General features: G+C 39.7%; 2 protein-coding genes across 2 annotated transcripts in view; both read left to right on the forward strand.

The window, feature by feature from the left end:
• Positions 1-15815, forward strand: part of si:dkey-238o13.4 (uncharacterized protein LOC560780 homolog) — a 171544-nt gene that overhangs the window by 106232 nt on the left and 49497 nt on the right. The window lies entirely within an intron of this gene.
• On the forward strand, positions 1429-15809 carry cdk10 (cyclin dependent kinase 10). Its single transcript, XM_061036438.1, has 15 exons — positions 1429-1566; positions 3321-3531; positions 5065-5370; positions 6480-6552; positions 6659-6730; positions 6910-7012; positions 7653-7734; positions 8420-8487; positions 11050-11102; positions 11963-12032; positions 12154-12213; positions 12457-12580; positions 12699-12838; positions 13772-13824; positions 13914-15809. The coding sequence occupies exons 3-15, from the start codon at positions 5281-5283 to the stop codon at positions 14009-14011; spliced, it is 1086 nt and encodes a 361-aa protein (XP_060892421.1). The 5' UTR covers positions 1429-1566; positions 3321-3531; positions 5065-5280; the 3' UTR covers positions 14012-15809.

The following is a 15815-nucleotide window of genomic DNA, read 5'->3' on the forward strand; positions in this document are numbered from 1 at the left end:
GTCAGTGTTGTCCTGGTTCAGTGAGGCCCTGTTCCCGAATGTGATCCAAGATCATATTACAGTGCATCCTGAATGAATCTTGTGCATTCTGTCCAGCTGTGTACAGGTCATCTAGGTTGCATGTAGATAATATAAACAGGGCCTTTGTTTAGCACTGATTATGCCTTTTTGTATTTTTCTATATGTGTGTGATCCCCAGCAGTAAGCATGAGATTGATTGATTTCTGCTGTATTAACCTTGTCATGCAAGCGGCTTGCTCTGGAGGATATTTTGACTAAGCAAGAGTTTTGTATGTGGTGATTTTAGTCAAGTTTATGGTGATAACAGCAATGTGTGTGTGTGTGTGTGTGTGTGTGTGTGTGTGTGTGTGTGTGTGTGTGTGTGTGTGTGTGTGTGTGTGTGTGTGTGTGTGTGTGCTTCCCATCAGGGCGAGCTGCTGGCAGAGCTTGAGAGGTTGGAAAATAATCTGGCTGAGAGTCTTGTTGAGGCAGAGAGTAGGGAGGAGAGAGTCTCTTGTCAAAGACAGCTGTCCACTGCATCACCCTCCAATCCAGGTATGAACCGAGGCTCCATGTCAATTCAATCAAGTTATAAAGCAGAGGACTCGTATCCTAGATTCATGGTCATGTTTGTACGAAGCCAGTTGGCGCTGACTCTGAAGGGGGAGTGGACTTCATGCAAATACAAATTACCCACTATGTTTGTTTTTCTTTCCCCCGAAGCAAAGACAGAGGAAGATGAGGTACAGGATGCGTTAGAGTATCTGCGGCGCTGGGCAAATGACTCTACGTGAACACAGTATCAGCTACAACAAACCAGCATTTGTGGGACAAGAGGAAAGTGAAGGCGGGAATAAAAAGGCAAAAAAAATGTCATAGTTCATGAGTGTGTTATGATTGTTTAGACATTGGATGCCATTGAGCACTTAAAGCATGAAATCAAATTGTGTTGCCTTGGAAACACCAGGGTTGTAATATTGAAAAATGTGGGGTCTTAATGATGTAAAAATGATCTGAACAAAACCTTTAAAACACAAAGTTAAACATTTGCCGTATAAATGGCAAAATATACCATTCATATTAGCAAATTATTGAAAATAAAAAATCACATAATGAATATTTTTAACTGTCAATACTGTCAAATTTAATATGATTTGGATCACCTGTCACTAAATCACCTGGTATATTATAAATATTTTTTATTACAGTTCAGGAGTAATCGTGTGACCGTTTTGTAATTTTTTTAAATGACAAAAAAAGAGTTTACACTAATTTGTCCTTATGTACTCTTTAAATCCAGAACTTCTTACTACTGCTCTGGATTAGTGCCTGTCTCCTAGACAGATCGAGTGACGACTCAGGGAGGGGGCGTGGCAGAGACGGGGAGAGGGAGACTGGCACAAGCTGTTGCCTCAGACAAAGGACTGGTTTTTTAAATGCACTCTCTGAACATTGGTCAACATACACTGACCAGAATGTAAGTGACATGTGTGTGGACATGTAAGGACTGAACAACAGCTGAGTGGAGCCTGATGGGGTCTGGAGCAAGCCAAAAGGAAATTATAGGTAGGAATGAAATACATGACATAATGACTTCATATTGACTTTGAGAACAGAAGAGATAAATATACAGAGTCATTATCAACTACATGGTAAGCCTTTGATTTATACAGATTAGATCTAAGGATCGCTGCTTTAAAGATGGATTCAGATCATTCAATTTCAATATTTGTTATTGTGTTTGTGCTAACGTTTAGTTTAGTTACAGCACATCTGAGACATGGACGGTAGATGGGAAGGTACATTGATCCTTTTTTAATGTAATTAATGAAGTATTTATAAATGTACAGTTAAAGCTAAACAAAGCATATCATTATTATCTACACATCAAGCCCTCTAAATGTGGATTTCTACCTTCACAGTGTATACATATGACTTGTGTCAATTGGTCAAAAAATGTCTGGTGCATTTTAATAGTAGGTGCATGTATTAAGAAACCTTATCATCATTGTTAATGTATACTGTTGTCCCTCCTTTTGAGATGTAGACACAAACCTAACGCTCTTAAGAAATTAGCACAATCCAATTTGAAATGTGCTGTTGCTCTTCATACAGAAATGCTTTGACCAGATACACACACACACACACACACACACACACACACACACACACACACACACACAGCTGAAACACCTAAGTCAGCAGGTAACTTAAAGGACATATGGGTCAGGCACAGGCCAATGCTAGTCTAGTAGATTACTCTTATATTCATGGGGGGGGGGGGGGGGGGGCTTTGTTTATTGGACAGAGATTTAAATGGGGGGCAAAATTACATAACATTAAGAGAACATTACAGATAACACAAAAAATGATTTACAATCCATTAAATTACCCAACAGCCAAATACCACACAGTCCACCGCGACCTGCAACACAAACTAAAAATACAACTCAAATAACACAACGACGTAATGAGTTACTTTGCTCTGATGTGATTTGTTGTGTTGAGTAATTTGGTTCTATGTTGAATTGGGTTTTTGTGATGGTGTCTTTATTTTTGATTACTCATTGTGCTGGTTGTATTGTTTTTTTTTTGTGTTGTGCTATTTGGCTGTGTTGAGTAATATTCTTGTTTTCTGATTCTTGGCTATGTTCATGGTTTTGTGTGTTATTTTACAGTAGTAGGTATTTTGTTGTATTTCATTATGAGAAAGAAATTCTGTTATTTTGTTCTGTTTTAGTATTTGGTCATTTTGGATGCTTTTTTTCTCTCCATTGAAACGAGTTGAGTCCTATTGTTGTGTTGTATTTGGTTGTGTGTAACATTTATTTGTATGATATAAGGTTACGATAACTGTCTTTAGTTGGGTTTTTGTATGTGGTCTTTAGTCATGTTACAGTATTTGGTTGTGTTATATTTTGTTACCTCACAGTCTAAAGCTTTGTAGAGTCATTTGGTTGTGTCTGGGTATCGCTTATTTAGTGCTTTTAGGTTGTGTGATTGAAATGAGTTGTTATTATTATTTTTCTTCTTGGTTGACTTGAGTTATTGGACTGTGGTTTGGTATTTGGTTGTGTCATGGCATGTGATTGTGGTTGTGGTATGTTGCTTATATTGTGTTGTCTGTATTAGCATGTTTTCTCAAAGTTATTTTCAAAGGATAAAACATGTTTTCTTAATTTTCCTCAGTTTTGTCTGCAAGCTTTTACTCAAACTGCAGTGTTGAGCTCTTTTGGCTGCCCAACTATATTTAACTTGTACTTTTGTTAGGCCTCGTCTATCTTCATGCTCAATTTGAAGTGTCATTTTCTCCCTCATAGTTACAGAGAGTCCTCCATCACCACCGCCCAGCCCCGAGCCAGAGCCAGAGCCAACTTACATCTCCCGACCTCCACCTACCATCCTCATCACAGCTCCATCACAAGACGACCTCTTTGCCTCACCGTCCACGATGACGATAGCTGACGCACTCAAAGAGCGGAGGCCTCTGTGCATGCCTTTCATAGTGGGGAATAAACTGGTAACTGGAAAGTAAGCAAACATGACCTGCCAAAGGAGCTAAAGTGGGAATCAGGTACGATCAGAGAATAAAGCAAACTGTGCAACTATATTATATTTGAATTATCACGTGCAACAATTATTAGATTAACATCATGAAAAGTTAAAAGTAACACACTGTTGTGTGATTCTGAACAATATTAAGAACAACTGGCTGTGGTGAAGTGATAAACAAAGTGAAAGATCCCAGAGATGCTGTACTGACTGTTGTAGAGGTTTTTTAAGATTTATTTTTGGGCTTGTTGTGCTTTTAATGGAGATATAGGACAGTGGATAGAGCTGGAAATCAGGGAGAGAGAGAGAGAGTAGGGAATGACATGTGGGAAAAGGAGCCACAGGCTGGATTCAAAGCTGGGCCGCCCGCTTGGAGGACCATAGCCTTTTTAAGACTATGTTTACAAAGTGCTTTACATAAAAAATAGCTAACAGCTAACCACATTAGCAGTCAGAGATAAAAAATAGATGTTGTCTAAAACAGAACATAACATCAGGATAAAAAATACTAGAGGATGGTCTACATAAAAGCCTGTCTATAAAAGTATGTTTTAGGAAGAGATTTACAAACAACAAAGCACGGTACGGGACAACATTGCCAGTGTGACTGCGCCCTTAGAAGATGCAGCTGATTGTTCTGGCCTAATTTCCTCTGGCAGACTGTTCCACAGTTAAGGTGCTCTAACAGAACACACAGTCACCTTTCGCCCTGAGCCTGGACTGTGGAACGACTTAAAGGGCCATGCCAGAGAGAGGACCTTATAGGCTGGAAAAAGTTTTAATGTCAGTGACATATGCTGGGGGCCGGACCCTTCTGTGTCTTAAAAGCAATCAGTAGAATCTTATAATCTATTCTGAAACTTACAGGTAGCCAGTGCAGGTGTGCTCACATAGGAGTGATATGATCTCTTTGTTAAGTGCTAGTTAAAATTCTTGCTGCAGCATTTTGATAGAAGACAAAGAGTTGCAGTAGTCTAACCCAGAAGATAAAAGCATGAATGCCCTTCTCCAGATCATACACAACGCAAAAATTACTTCATTTTTGTGATACTCCAGAGCTGGTAAAAGCCTGACTGGACCAAAGACAGGTTGCTGTCAAAAATCATTCTTAAACTTCTAGCTGCTGGCACTACATAATGTGACAAATCACCTATAGGTCCTTTAAAACCTGCACTTTGTTGCCCGAAGACTAAAATGTCAGTATTCATTGTTGTTTAATAGATTAAAGGTCTTTGAATGGCCTTGATACAGTTTCTGAGTGGGTTGAGATAGTTGGGATGGTTGTTTGTGATAGGAAGGTGTAACTGTGTATAATCAGCACAACTATGGAAAAGGACACTGTGGAAGAAGGCTACACCACGTCAGTAAGAAAGTTGAAATATTTAAACACTTTCATTCATGCATGTAGCACATACATAGGCCTATATGTATTTCTCTCTCTCTTTGTTTGTTTGTTTGTTTGTTTGTTTGATTCTTTCTTTCTGTCTTTAAGTCTTCTCTTTTTTTCTACAGTATTCCTTCAAGGACTCATGATGTACGTCACTTACACCACCCAGCTGCAGACCCTGCCTCTATAAACTCTGTGGGAGAGACCTCGTCGTCACCCTGATGGGCCGGACCGGAAACAAAACAACATGGCGGCCCCCATCGAACGAAGCTGCTGTGTTTCGGGATAAAGCTGCGTCGGACGACAATTATTTCCTTTCTTAGATTAAAATAAGAGAAAGGATGGACTCCATTGGAGATGAAGAGCCGGACCCAATAAGGCTGAAGTCCATGAAGAATAATAAAACGTTTACAGTGCCTCAAAGTGATAGGGTAAGATGTGTGTGGAGACTGTTCACACACAACTCGTTACATCGCTTATATCAAGTTTTAACTTTTCACAAATCTACCTGTATTAACAGATTCGGCATATATTTGACAAAGCCAACATTTAATTGTAACATGTAACTATGATAACTCGGCTGTCTCTGTTAAATTAACCCTAACACAAACGTGTAAATGCTATCAGATTAGCATGCAGAGGCTCAATGAAGCGTCTGTAAAAACATGACCAGACATGACCGGCAACGACCTCCCGTTGCTCTGGTTACCTGAGCTCATGAGGTGACATCGTTTAAAAGTAATGAGTTAGTGTGTCGAGGTGAAGTTAGTCTGTCATTGTCTCCATTAGCTGTCAATCTCATTACAGGCTTCTTCCAACACATAAGCCAGCACGAATATCCAACTATCTCCTTCACCTAGTGTCCTCCTTACCTTCAGCATACCTGTATGACCACTATCCCCTTCACCTAGTGTGTGAATCCACACTGTGTCCTCCTTACCTTCAGCATACCTTTATGACCACTTAAGAAACTACTTTAATGAGCAGTCACAGTTTATTTTGGATAGATTTTTTTCCATGTTGCTGATGGCAACCCCCCCCCCCCCCCCCCCCCCCAAGACAATTCTTCTGATTCAAGGAAATTGTTTTGTTGACGATCAATTTATAGATTCCTTGTTCAACTTTTCATTCAGCCTCAGTTGAGACTGTTCATTTTGTTCTTTTTTTGTGTTTGTTTTTGTTTTGTTCTGTTTTTTTTGTTTGTTTTTTTGTTATTATTTTATTTTATTGGATTTTGCATTTGTTAATGGTGAAGAATGGGGGTAGGACTTGACAAGCCTAGGTGTCTTCATATCCCTTTTTGAACGAGTCAAATGTGTATTATATTGAAATTGGCTTTTTATTTATTTTTTTTTCCCCATTTGTTTATTCATTTTCATCTATTTTTAATTGTTCGCAATAAAGAATAAATAAAGACTTTCCCAGTATGTGACACAAGTGTTATTTAAGCTTAATTCCTAGCACTGATGGATCAAGTTGCCGATAGTGTCACAACCTTTTTGTCTTTTCATACATTTGACCTGTTTTGTTTTTTTTTCAGTTTGGAAGCTGCAGGAGCGTCAGAGAGTTTGAGAAATTCAACCGCATCGGAGAAGGAACTTATGGAATTGTCTGTAAGTAATTTACGATGGAGACTATAGAACATTTTCATAATTAAATCAGACATATTAAGTTCACTGTGACTATATTAAGTGGAAAACCTTTCTTTCCCTTTTATAGACCGAGCTCGAGACACCAAATCGGACGAGATTGTAGCTTTGAAAAAGGTCCGCATGGACAAAGAGAAGGATGGTAAGAGCACTGCTCTAACACTGAGTTGTGGTTGTGTGTGTTTTGTATAGTTACATTTTTCCTGGTTTTGTGTTTTTTATGTATGCATAGAATTTGGGGAATGTAGGGAGCATCAGTGATCCAAGTCATTTCACTTACCATCTTTTAAAATGGTCGTTAAATATTCCTCTCTCTTCCAGGGATCCCCATCAGCAGCCTCAGAGAGATCAACCTGCTGCTCAGACTCAGACATCCCAACATAGTGGAGCTGAAAGAAGTGGTTGTTGGAAGCCAACTGCAGAGGTAGAACACACACACACGGACACACACAGACACACACATGCACAGACACACAACTCCAAAAATGTGAAATGGTAGCTATACATAAGTGAACTCACAAGCATGCAACAGACTTTGAGTAATGTGAAGATTCACTTCAGGACCCATTTAATGACTATGTTTCTCATTAACGTGTCCATCTAGGTGTTTATTGTGACCGCATTAAATAACACTATTATATAATATAACATTACATGATATAACTTGTAAGTTTTTAGTGACTCTTCTGGATCAACCTAGTTGTGAAGAGATAAACTTTTAAGGCTTTTTTAGAACCATAAACAACCTTTAAATCACCAAACATTGATTTTTACCTCACAAAACAGAGGAGTTGCTGGTCCAACAACATGCTAAAATGGTAGTTATTTATGCTACTCCTTTGTTCTCCAAGGTCTAATCACTTGTGTTCTAGTGGATTCTGGATGCTTTGAGGAGAGAAATGTAACGGCTGTTTTTGGTTCGATAAAGAATCATCTTATTTGAACTTTTCGAACCTATTAGTCATTTGACCCCAAAATGCATTATACGGTATCCAAGGTTTAAAATCCACCAGATTTCCTCCTTGACACTTAATCATCTATTGTTCTGTGTGTTTCATGTTCAGTCTGTTCCTGGTGATGAGTTACTGTGAACAGGACTTGGCCAGTCTGCTGGAAAACATGCAGACGCCGTTCTCTGAGGCTCAGGTAGGACTGAGTGAAGATCTTCAATCTAATGTTTCCAACATGTGTATATGTTTTCAATTTCTAACAAAATCAAATAGACTTCTGTCTCCATTTGTTTGTACTAGTACTCCACACAACTCATGAATACTTTACTTTCCCTCCATGTCATTTAAATCAGACAAGAGGCATTTCACAAGTGCTGATATAGAGCTCAACATGGCCTGGACTTTTAACTGTGTATCACTCTGCTCCAGGTGTTCCAAATACAGTCCTGTAATGTTTATTCAAACTAAAGCAAACTCTGTTTTGACCTGATTGATCAGCCACACATACCAGACCAGCAGCTGTGAACGCACTCTTGTTTAAAACATTTTCATGCTGGACCACACACAAGCTGTCCAATTACAGGGTTAGTAAATCTGAAATAAGGAGAAACACATCTCGTTAATTCTTGAAATCTCCTTTTCACATTTTCTTTGTCTCCATTAATCTGTAAAAATATTACATCTTAGAAGGAATACAAACCTTTTTAACATGTTGGTTTCCATAGTGACAGTGTGTCTCGTCTCGGTGAATGAAATAAGTGCAACATTTTGATACATAATTTCCTACTCAGACCTGAAAGATACATGCTCTATTGGTGAGCTAAACAGACTCCTGTGTGGTCAGTAACATAATGTCTCCTTTTTCTTTACCCTCTTCAAAGGTGAAGTGTATTGTCCTTCAGTTGCTCCGAGGTTTGGAGTATCTCCATCACAACTTTATCATACACAGGTGAGGTCCAGTCACTCACATACATGTGTGTCTTGTCTGTTTATTTAGAATGATAATAGTGACAGCACAGGAACATGGTAAACTCAGTAACTCAGTTTGTTAGTTAGTTAACCACAGTATCTTGTCAGCTCACTGTCATATTGACATGGACACATAAAGACTAGAAAAAACATACCAGTTTGAATGTGGCACGAGTCGCCATTTGTTGCTTGTTAACATGGATCCTTTTCAAAAGTCTGCCAGGGTTTCGTTAACATTTAGTGTATTTACTTTAAAGTACATTTCAGTGTTTTGGACTTGTGAGTTGAACGAGTTGTCTAAATGTTTTAATTGCATCAAAGTCTTTCTAATGGTGGCAGTTCTTGCTGAGGCTCAACTGCAACATTGTAATGTTTTTATGTCTGTATTGGCCTTTTACACAATAATGTAAACATTTTAAAATACTATTTTCATTTATTGTAAACAATCACACAGGGAGTTTGTATAGAGCACAACAAATACACAACTATGATTGCTCTGATTTCTACTATTTACTGCTCCCTCAGTTGCCTGTGTTATGATTTCTGTGTTTGCAATTGCATTCCAGGAACATTCTTAAACATTTCTAACGCAGAAACATCCACCATCATGAAAGACTCTGCCTTATTCTTGCTCTACCCAGTCACCCATCCTCACCTTAACCAATCAGACTGTATCCAGTTGTGAGAGCTTGTTCAAATTGTACAACCTCTCTGTATTGGACATGTGTGAAATTATCAGGCGCTTCTGTGACATTAGTAAAACTGAACATCTGGACGAAGCGAATGAGAGTGTGCAGCATCTGCCATCTTCTCCAGTGCAGCCAAAAGAGCAGCCACTTGGCTGTGTTTTAAATAGAAGTAGCAAATGATGGATAAAGTTCAGAAAAAATCTCCCATCAGGCTTTCCAGGCTTGGACATGTTTAGAAGGCTAAACTCTTCTTCATTTGTTCCAGGAGGGATTCACATCAGGGTGGATATGAGATTACATTTGGCTCATGCAAAACTTTAAAGTGTCACAGTGACCGGCACAGAGCCATGTGGAATTAATCGGCTTAAAGATTAAATCCAATACAATGTCCGGCAGTCAGAGCTTTAAATCTTGCTTTTAGTCAGCTTTAGTTTTGCTGAGAGGAGCACGTCTGTTACCTGTTAGCTTGTCATAGACAGCAGATATTTCATGTTTGAGTGATGGATGGCCGTAAACTCAGAACTACAGCAGTGCATGAAGGAGAATAGGTAAACACCTTATTGAGCTCCTCAGTACTCTTCTCTTTCTTCCTCTTCTTATTCTTGCTTCCACCATATTATTACGCTAGGAAGTTTGATGAGCTCAGTGGGCTGATCGGGTTTTCGGAGCTGCTGTTGAATCTAACGCTGAGTTACCAAAGCAATTAATGAAGCTAATGAGATGATTTTAGAGTTCAGAGAGAGGTCTGGTCTTACTCAGCTGGAAAAAGGCTTACGGTAGTTAAACAGCAGATTAACAGTTAATGACGCAGGAATCTATTGGTTTAGGTAAGAAAAGGTGATCCCTACTCTGTTTACTAGAGGAAAATATACTGTATCTTCTCCACTTGAAATGAAGCCTTCCCTTCAGTGAGAAATATAAGCAATCAATATGGAAAAGATCTAACGGAAAAAATATGCACCTTTTTGGTGTTCATGTTATATAACACAACATTTAATCTAGGAAGCCCCTAAAAGTTTGAGGAAGTTTATGAGGAAGTAACAGAGTTGATCAGAATTCTGTCTGTTGAATCTCTTCACTTTTCTACAGAGAGACGCAGGAGCTACTGAACTTCACGCTGTTCATTTTAAAGCCCAAATTTCAAAATTACCTTTCAATGTTCATCAAAACAAAACAAATAGACTGGGTGTTTTTAGATCCATTCAAATTCTGAGGACGCGGGATGTTAAGAGGAGCTGTGAGCCGAGCTGCCACTAGTTTCTTTTAGTATATGCTCAACTTGTTATTTCGTTGATATTCCTTCACTATTTATTGTTGTTAACCTTGAGATGATATATTGGTATATTCCCTGTCTTTAAAACAATTAAAAACACTGAATAATACACTTTTATTTTGAAAATCAGTTTGTCTTCAAAGGCTGTGAGCTGAGCCGCCACTAACCTACACTCAAGAGGAACGTGACGTAGAAAATGTAAATAATAGCCAGAGAGAGCGCTTGCAGAAAAACTCTGACAAACTAGTCCCAAAACATGAACCACATGAAGGATGACACAAGAGTCTTGTGTTGTGTTACCAACAATCAATTGATCCCAGAGAATTTTCCAGAAACTACAACTAGACAGTGCATGCGTACTTGTTGATTGTGAAGCTGTTCACAATATCTCCCCCCCCCCCTTCAACTTGACTTAGCTTAATCAAATCTGCCAGGAAATAAAGATGTGCTGAGGCAGATATGTTTAGAGACAGTCAGAGCTGTAGCTGACAGCAGTTTGGACATTAGCTCTGCAAATGAATGACGAGCGAAGGGGGAGGGGCTTCAGATTGTTCATTATCCTCTTCTATCTTCTTATCAGGGACCTGAAGGTGTCTAATCTGCTGATGACAGACAAAGGCTGCGTTAAGATCGGTGAGTCATCCCTGTTACTATAACCACCTCACTGTGATCACCTTACACCTGCACTGACACGCATCCCAAATTCTGCAGCACTGACATTTGACTTCACTGGCTCTCTGACAAATACGGCCTGAGACTGTTTATCTCCACTGACCTTGTACTTCTATCTGCTTTTCCCTACAACTAAAGGAGGTTCATTTCATTTAAATGTAAGTTTGTTTGTAGAGCCCCTAGTGAAAAAAAATAAACTCACAACACACAACACCATCCATTCCAACAATGGGCAACCAAAACCATTGGACCATTTTCTACAAGTTAAAAAAACTAATAATTGATTTATGTCGCAGACGTTAACAAAAGCAATTCATGTGTGTCTTTGATCCTCCATCAGCTCCTCTTAAAGTTTTATTTATCTTTGAATATAACATCCAAACAAATATAACCTTCCCTTCTAATGACGCATAATAAGCCCCGCCCCCTACACTCATTGGAGGGCACTGTGGGGAAATGACGCAGTGACTTTAGTCCTCTACATCCGCTTCTAATGTGTTTCTAATGGGCTTAGTGTCACTTTCCTGGATTAGCAATGCCTAGTAAACAAAATAAACAGTTGCTGCATCACACGCACACAAATATTCCTACTTACTTTATTCGATGCTTTAAGTGTAAAATTCTCCAGATCACTGTAAATGTGATTCTTGAAACTTGGTATGATGGTATTTATTCAGTTATAACTGGCCTTTTATTGGCTGTGATGCATCTCTTCATTTGTATCAAATACTTAATGGGAAAATGTTGCAGTCCAAATATAAAAATATATTCAAAATTTAAAAAATGTAAACCGATCATGTTCTTGTTTCTTCTGTGTGCAGCTGACTTTGGATTGGCCAGAATGTACGGCATCCCCCAGCAGCCCATGACGCCTCGAGTGGTCACACTGTGGTGAGTGTCAGGGTGAGTGTGTTGAACCCTGCAGATCATTATTTTGCTTTTATGGTGCTGGTGCAGAGTCAGTGGCAACTCCAATCCCCTCATGTGCCCCTTCTCCTCCATCTGTCTGCAGGTACAGAGCTCCAGAGCTCCTCCTAGGGACCAAAACGCAGACTACAGCTCTGGACATGTGGTGAGAACACACAAACTATCCCAGCATGCAAATCAACTTAATGCCGTTATTACACTGAAAGAAATTCAGTCCTATGTTTGAGATTCCTTGTGTTTGTTTAATTATTTTATTATCTGAATTGGACATATATAAGTACAATTATCTGGTGTCATATTCTGGGATTTTGCTACAACAATAAGAGATGCATAAGAATGATGGTTTTCAGAACAAAACAAAACTTGTCTTGTTGTTTTTTCATTGCAGGGCTGTCGGCTGCATATTGGCAGAGCTGCTGGCTCACAAACCTCTTCTGCCTGGAACCTCTGAGATCCAGCAGGTGGACCTGATCGTTCAGCTGCTGGGAACGCCCAACGAAAACATCTGGCCGGTCAGACTCAAGTCCACAGTGTTAACTAAACTTTGTTTATCTTGTGATGTCTGATGATGTGAAAGAATATCATCAGATCATGCAAACTGATCTGTGTGTGTTTTTGTGTGTGTGTCAGGGTTTCTCGCAGCTGCCTCTCATTGGTCAGTACAGTCTGAGGAAGCAGCCGTACAACAACCTGAAGAACAAATTCACCTGGTTATCTGATGCAGGACACAGACTGCTCAACCTGCTTTTCATGTACCATCCACAGCGCAGGTACACACATACAGACACATTATAGGGGTAGTGGGATAATGGCTGGATCATTTGTGGGTCTGCCTCTTTTGGACAAAAGTGATGTGAGTTTGTACACATGACTGTGACAGAAGATGTTTTATTTTACAGAAGGAAAATCAAACTTGTGAAAAATGAAATGTAAGATGTTTGAATCCCATCTATCATTTGTATCTTCATAATGGTTTTCACACTGTCATGGCTTACTGAGACACTAGAATAGTTGTTGGTCAATGTTTTTAGGAACACTTTGGATTTTCCTACTATGACAACTAGAAATGTCTGAAAGGAAAAGACTTGCTTTATTAAAAATCAAATACTTCTCGCATAACCTCAGTACAGACTGCAGCTGCTCTTCCACAGTAGCCATTTGCATACAGTGGGACGTTTTCCTTTAACAAACCATTGCAATCCGTACTGTAATTCCAGAGTCCTCTTTGCTCTTTTGGTGGCTCAGTCGATGTGACACATTTTTCAGTACAGGGAGATCAGAATATCTCAAAAAGTCTACAAGCTTTGACACTGACACTTACAATGAGTGTCAGGATCATCCACTTACTGATCATAGTTTGAGATGCACAATAATATTCTCCGGTGATGCACAGTCAAGATGATGTAATAAGAAAAAGCGTCTTACCTCAGCAAAAAGGTGCAATTCCTTAGTGACGATTTTGTAGTGTTGTCACACACACAATACAAATCGTAGGGCGCCAGTTGAACGAAGTTGTTAGAGTAGGCGCCCCGACTCCAGACTTTGGTCCTTTGATGAATGTCTACCCCACTCTCTCTCCTCACCCCACATTTTCCTGTTCTCTGTCCTGCCAGCCTTAAAGCAAAGTAATAGTAATAGGAATCACCCTTCAAATGATTTAAAAGCTTTCATATAAATGACTGTTGTTTGTCTTCCTGATTCAGAGCTAATGCCAAAGACTGTCTGGAGAGTTCATACTTCAAAGAGAAGCCTCTACGTGAGTGAAGAGATTTTCAGCTTGTACTCATGACCCTCTGATGGATAAATGGTCAGTTATTCATCTTGTCTCTGTGTTTCTCTGTACAGCCTGTGAACCCGAGCTGATGCCAACCTTCCCCCACCATCGCAACAAGCGGGCCTCTGCTGCTTCAGCTGAGAATCACTCCAAACGCAGCAGAGTGTGATGAAGACGGGGAGACAGTGGACTCAACCCTGCCTTTTCTGCAGGGACCGTGAATGTGCTCATGAGGAGGTTTTCCTTAGTGTTTGGAGCAAACACACCAGTTGAACTCACCTAAAGCAAACAAACTGTGGCACAGATAAACATCACACTAGACTGCCCACACAGTCCTCTGCATTGATCAACGTCCCAGAGATCATGTGATCATTAAAAGGCTGTAACCACACGTTACGTGATAAAGGTCAAGTGATACGGTAACTGAACCAACTTGCTTGTGCTTGGGTCTGTTTGAAGACCTTTGTCAGGAGAAAACGGAAATGAAGTTGAAGAACGTGCCTGTATAATTCAAAGAGTTAGTGGTCAAATAAATGGATGGCAAGCCTTGTTAAGAAAGCATGTAGCCAGTTTTCTCCTCATCACCATCAGTATGTCTCTATGATCAGTTATGTGTCCAGATAAAGTGTCCTTCATGGAAAATGTGGAACCCCTGCTTTCATTTTTTTGGATTTGTTTTCCTGGCAGTTAAAGTAAAAGGTAAACTTTCAGGGTATTTGTACTTATCATCTTCCCTTTTTGATTTTTGACTGTAAGTGTAATAGAGTTAGCCTGTATTTCCAAAACATCAGTGGAAAGAAAATCTAAGTAGTCTTAAAAATGATTTTCTCATCCACATCATTTTTTTCCCTCTGTAATTGTTCACAGAACAATTGTTGGAACAGCAGCATGTCTGGCAGTGAACTTTACAAAATGAACAGGAGGTCTCCTCCTCTTCATAACAAAGAGGCCTGCTAAAAACATGGAGTCAGGCGGTTTTAAGGGAAATAATCAATGCCTCTCCAACTGATGTCAGGAGGGGCTACACGATCAGATTCTTGTTCCCTCTTCATTATCAAGGTTATATCAAGGAGCAAAATTATCCAGAGGTTTCCTCCTCTCCAAACCAACGGGCAAATGCCGTCAGGTAGGGGGGGCGAGGTGAGCTGCCAATTGGTTTATGAACAGTCTCGTCTTTTTTTTAAAAGGTCAGGATTCCTTCATGCTCATTAATAAGACTTTAACCTCTTCTAACTCTGACATGCACAACTTTTCTCTTCTGCAAATGGACTTGTTGATTTAAACCTGGAAAAACACTTGAGTGTTTCAGGAACTACTGTGTCTTTCTGCAGCAGCTGTGGCTCAGTGGTAGAGTCGCTTGTCTCTTAACAGAAAGGTTAAGAGGTTTGATCCCCAGCTCCTGCAGTCACATGCTGATGTTGTGTACTATGGCAAGACACTGAACCCTCAATTGCTACCACTGCTACGTTTGTGACGTCAGTGGTGTGTGATTGTTTATGAATGGAATTAGATGATACTGATGGACACTTTACATGGCAGCCTCTGCCGTCAGTGTGCGAGTGTAGTGCGAATGTGTAGGTGTGACCTGCGGTGTAAAGAATAGAAGAAGAATTTACCATGTTATCATTCCGCAGGGCTTTCAGAGCTGCAACTGAGCTGTCAGTCACTTTAACTCACTCGCTGATTAATATGCTTCATGAACTGATCGAAGTAGCAAAGCCCAAACCTTATTCAACCACATGGGGAACTGTTTAAAATGTCTCAGCTTGAATGCCTAAAATTAACTTGTGAAACAAAGCTAGTCTTGTCTGCAAAAATCACCAAAAGGATCAGTTGACATTCGGTTGCCAGTAAAAGTCGTTGGCTGAAATTCACTGAATTGGGAAAGCAAACTGAAGTCTTACTGGGCAACCTCTAAATCCATTCACACAAGCAGCTTTTGAATACAATAAAAAATGTCAAACCAGCAGCTG

The sequence above is a fragment of the Labrus mixtus genome, chromosome 4, assembly GCF_963584025.1.
Source record: "Labrus mixtus chromosome 4, fLabMix1.1, whole genome shotgun sequence".
Taxonomy (NCBI): Eukaryota; Metazoa; Chordata; class Actinopteri; order Labriformes; family Labridae; genus Labrus; species Labrus mixtus.

Excerpts from the sequence above, each read along its gene's own strand:
- cdk10 (XM_061036438.1), top strand. The coding sequence starts at position 5,281 with ATGGACTCCATTGGAGATGAAGAGCCGGACCCAATAAGGCTGAAGTCC. Across the intron at positions 11,103-11,962 it reads CAAAGGCTGCGTTAAGATCG|CTGACTTTGGATTGGCCAGA; the intron begins GTGAGTCATCCC and ends TTCTGTGTGCAG. Across the intron at positions 13,825-13,913 it reads CTTCAAAGAGAAGCCTCTAC|CCTGTGAACCCGAGCTGATG; the intron begins GTGAGTGAAGAG and ends TTCTCTGTACAG.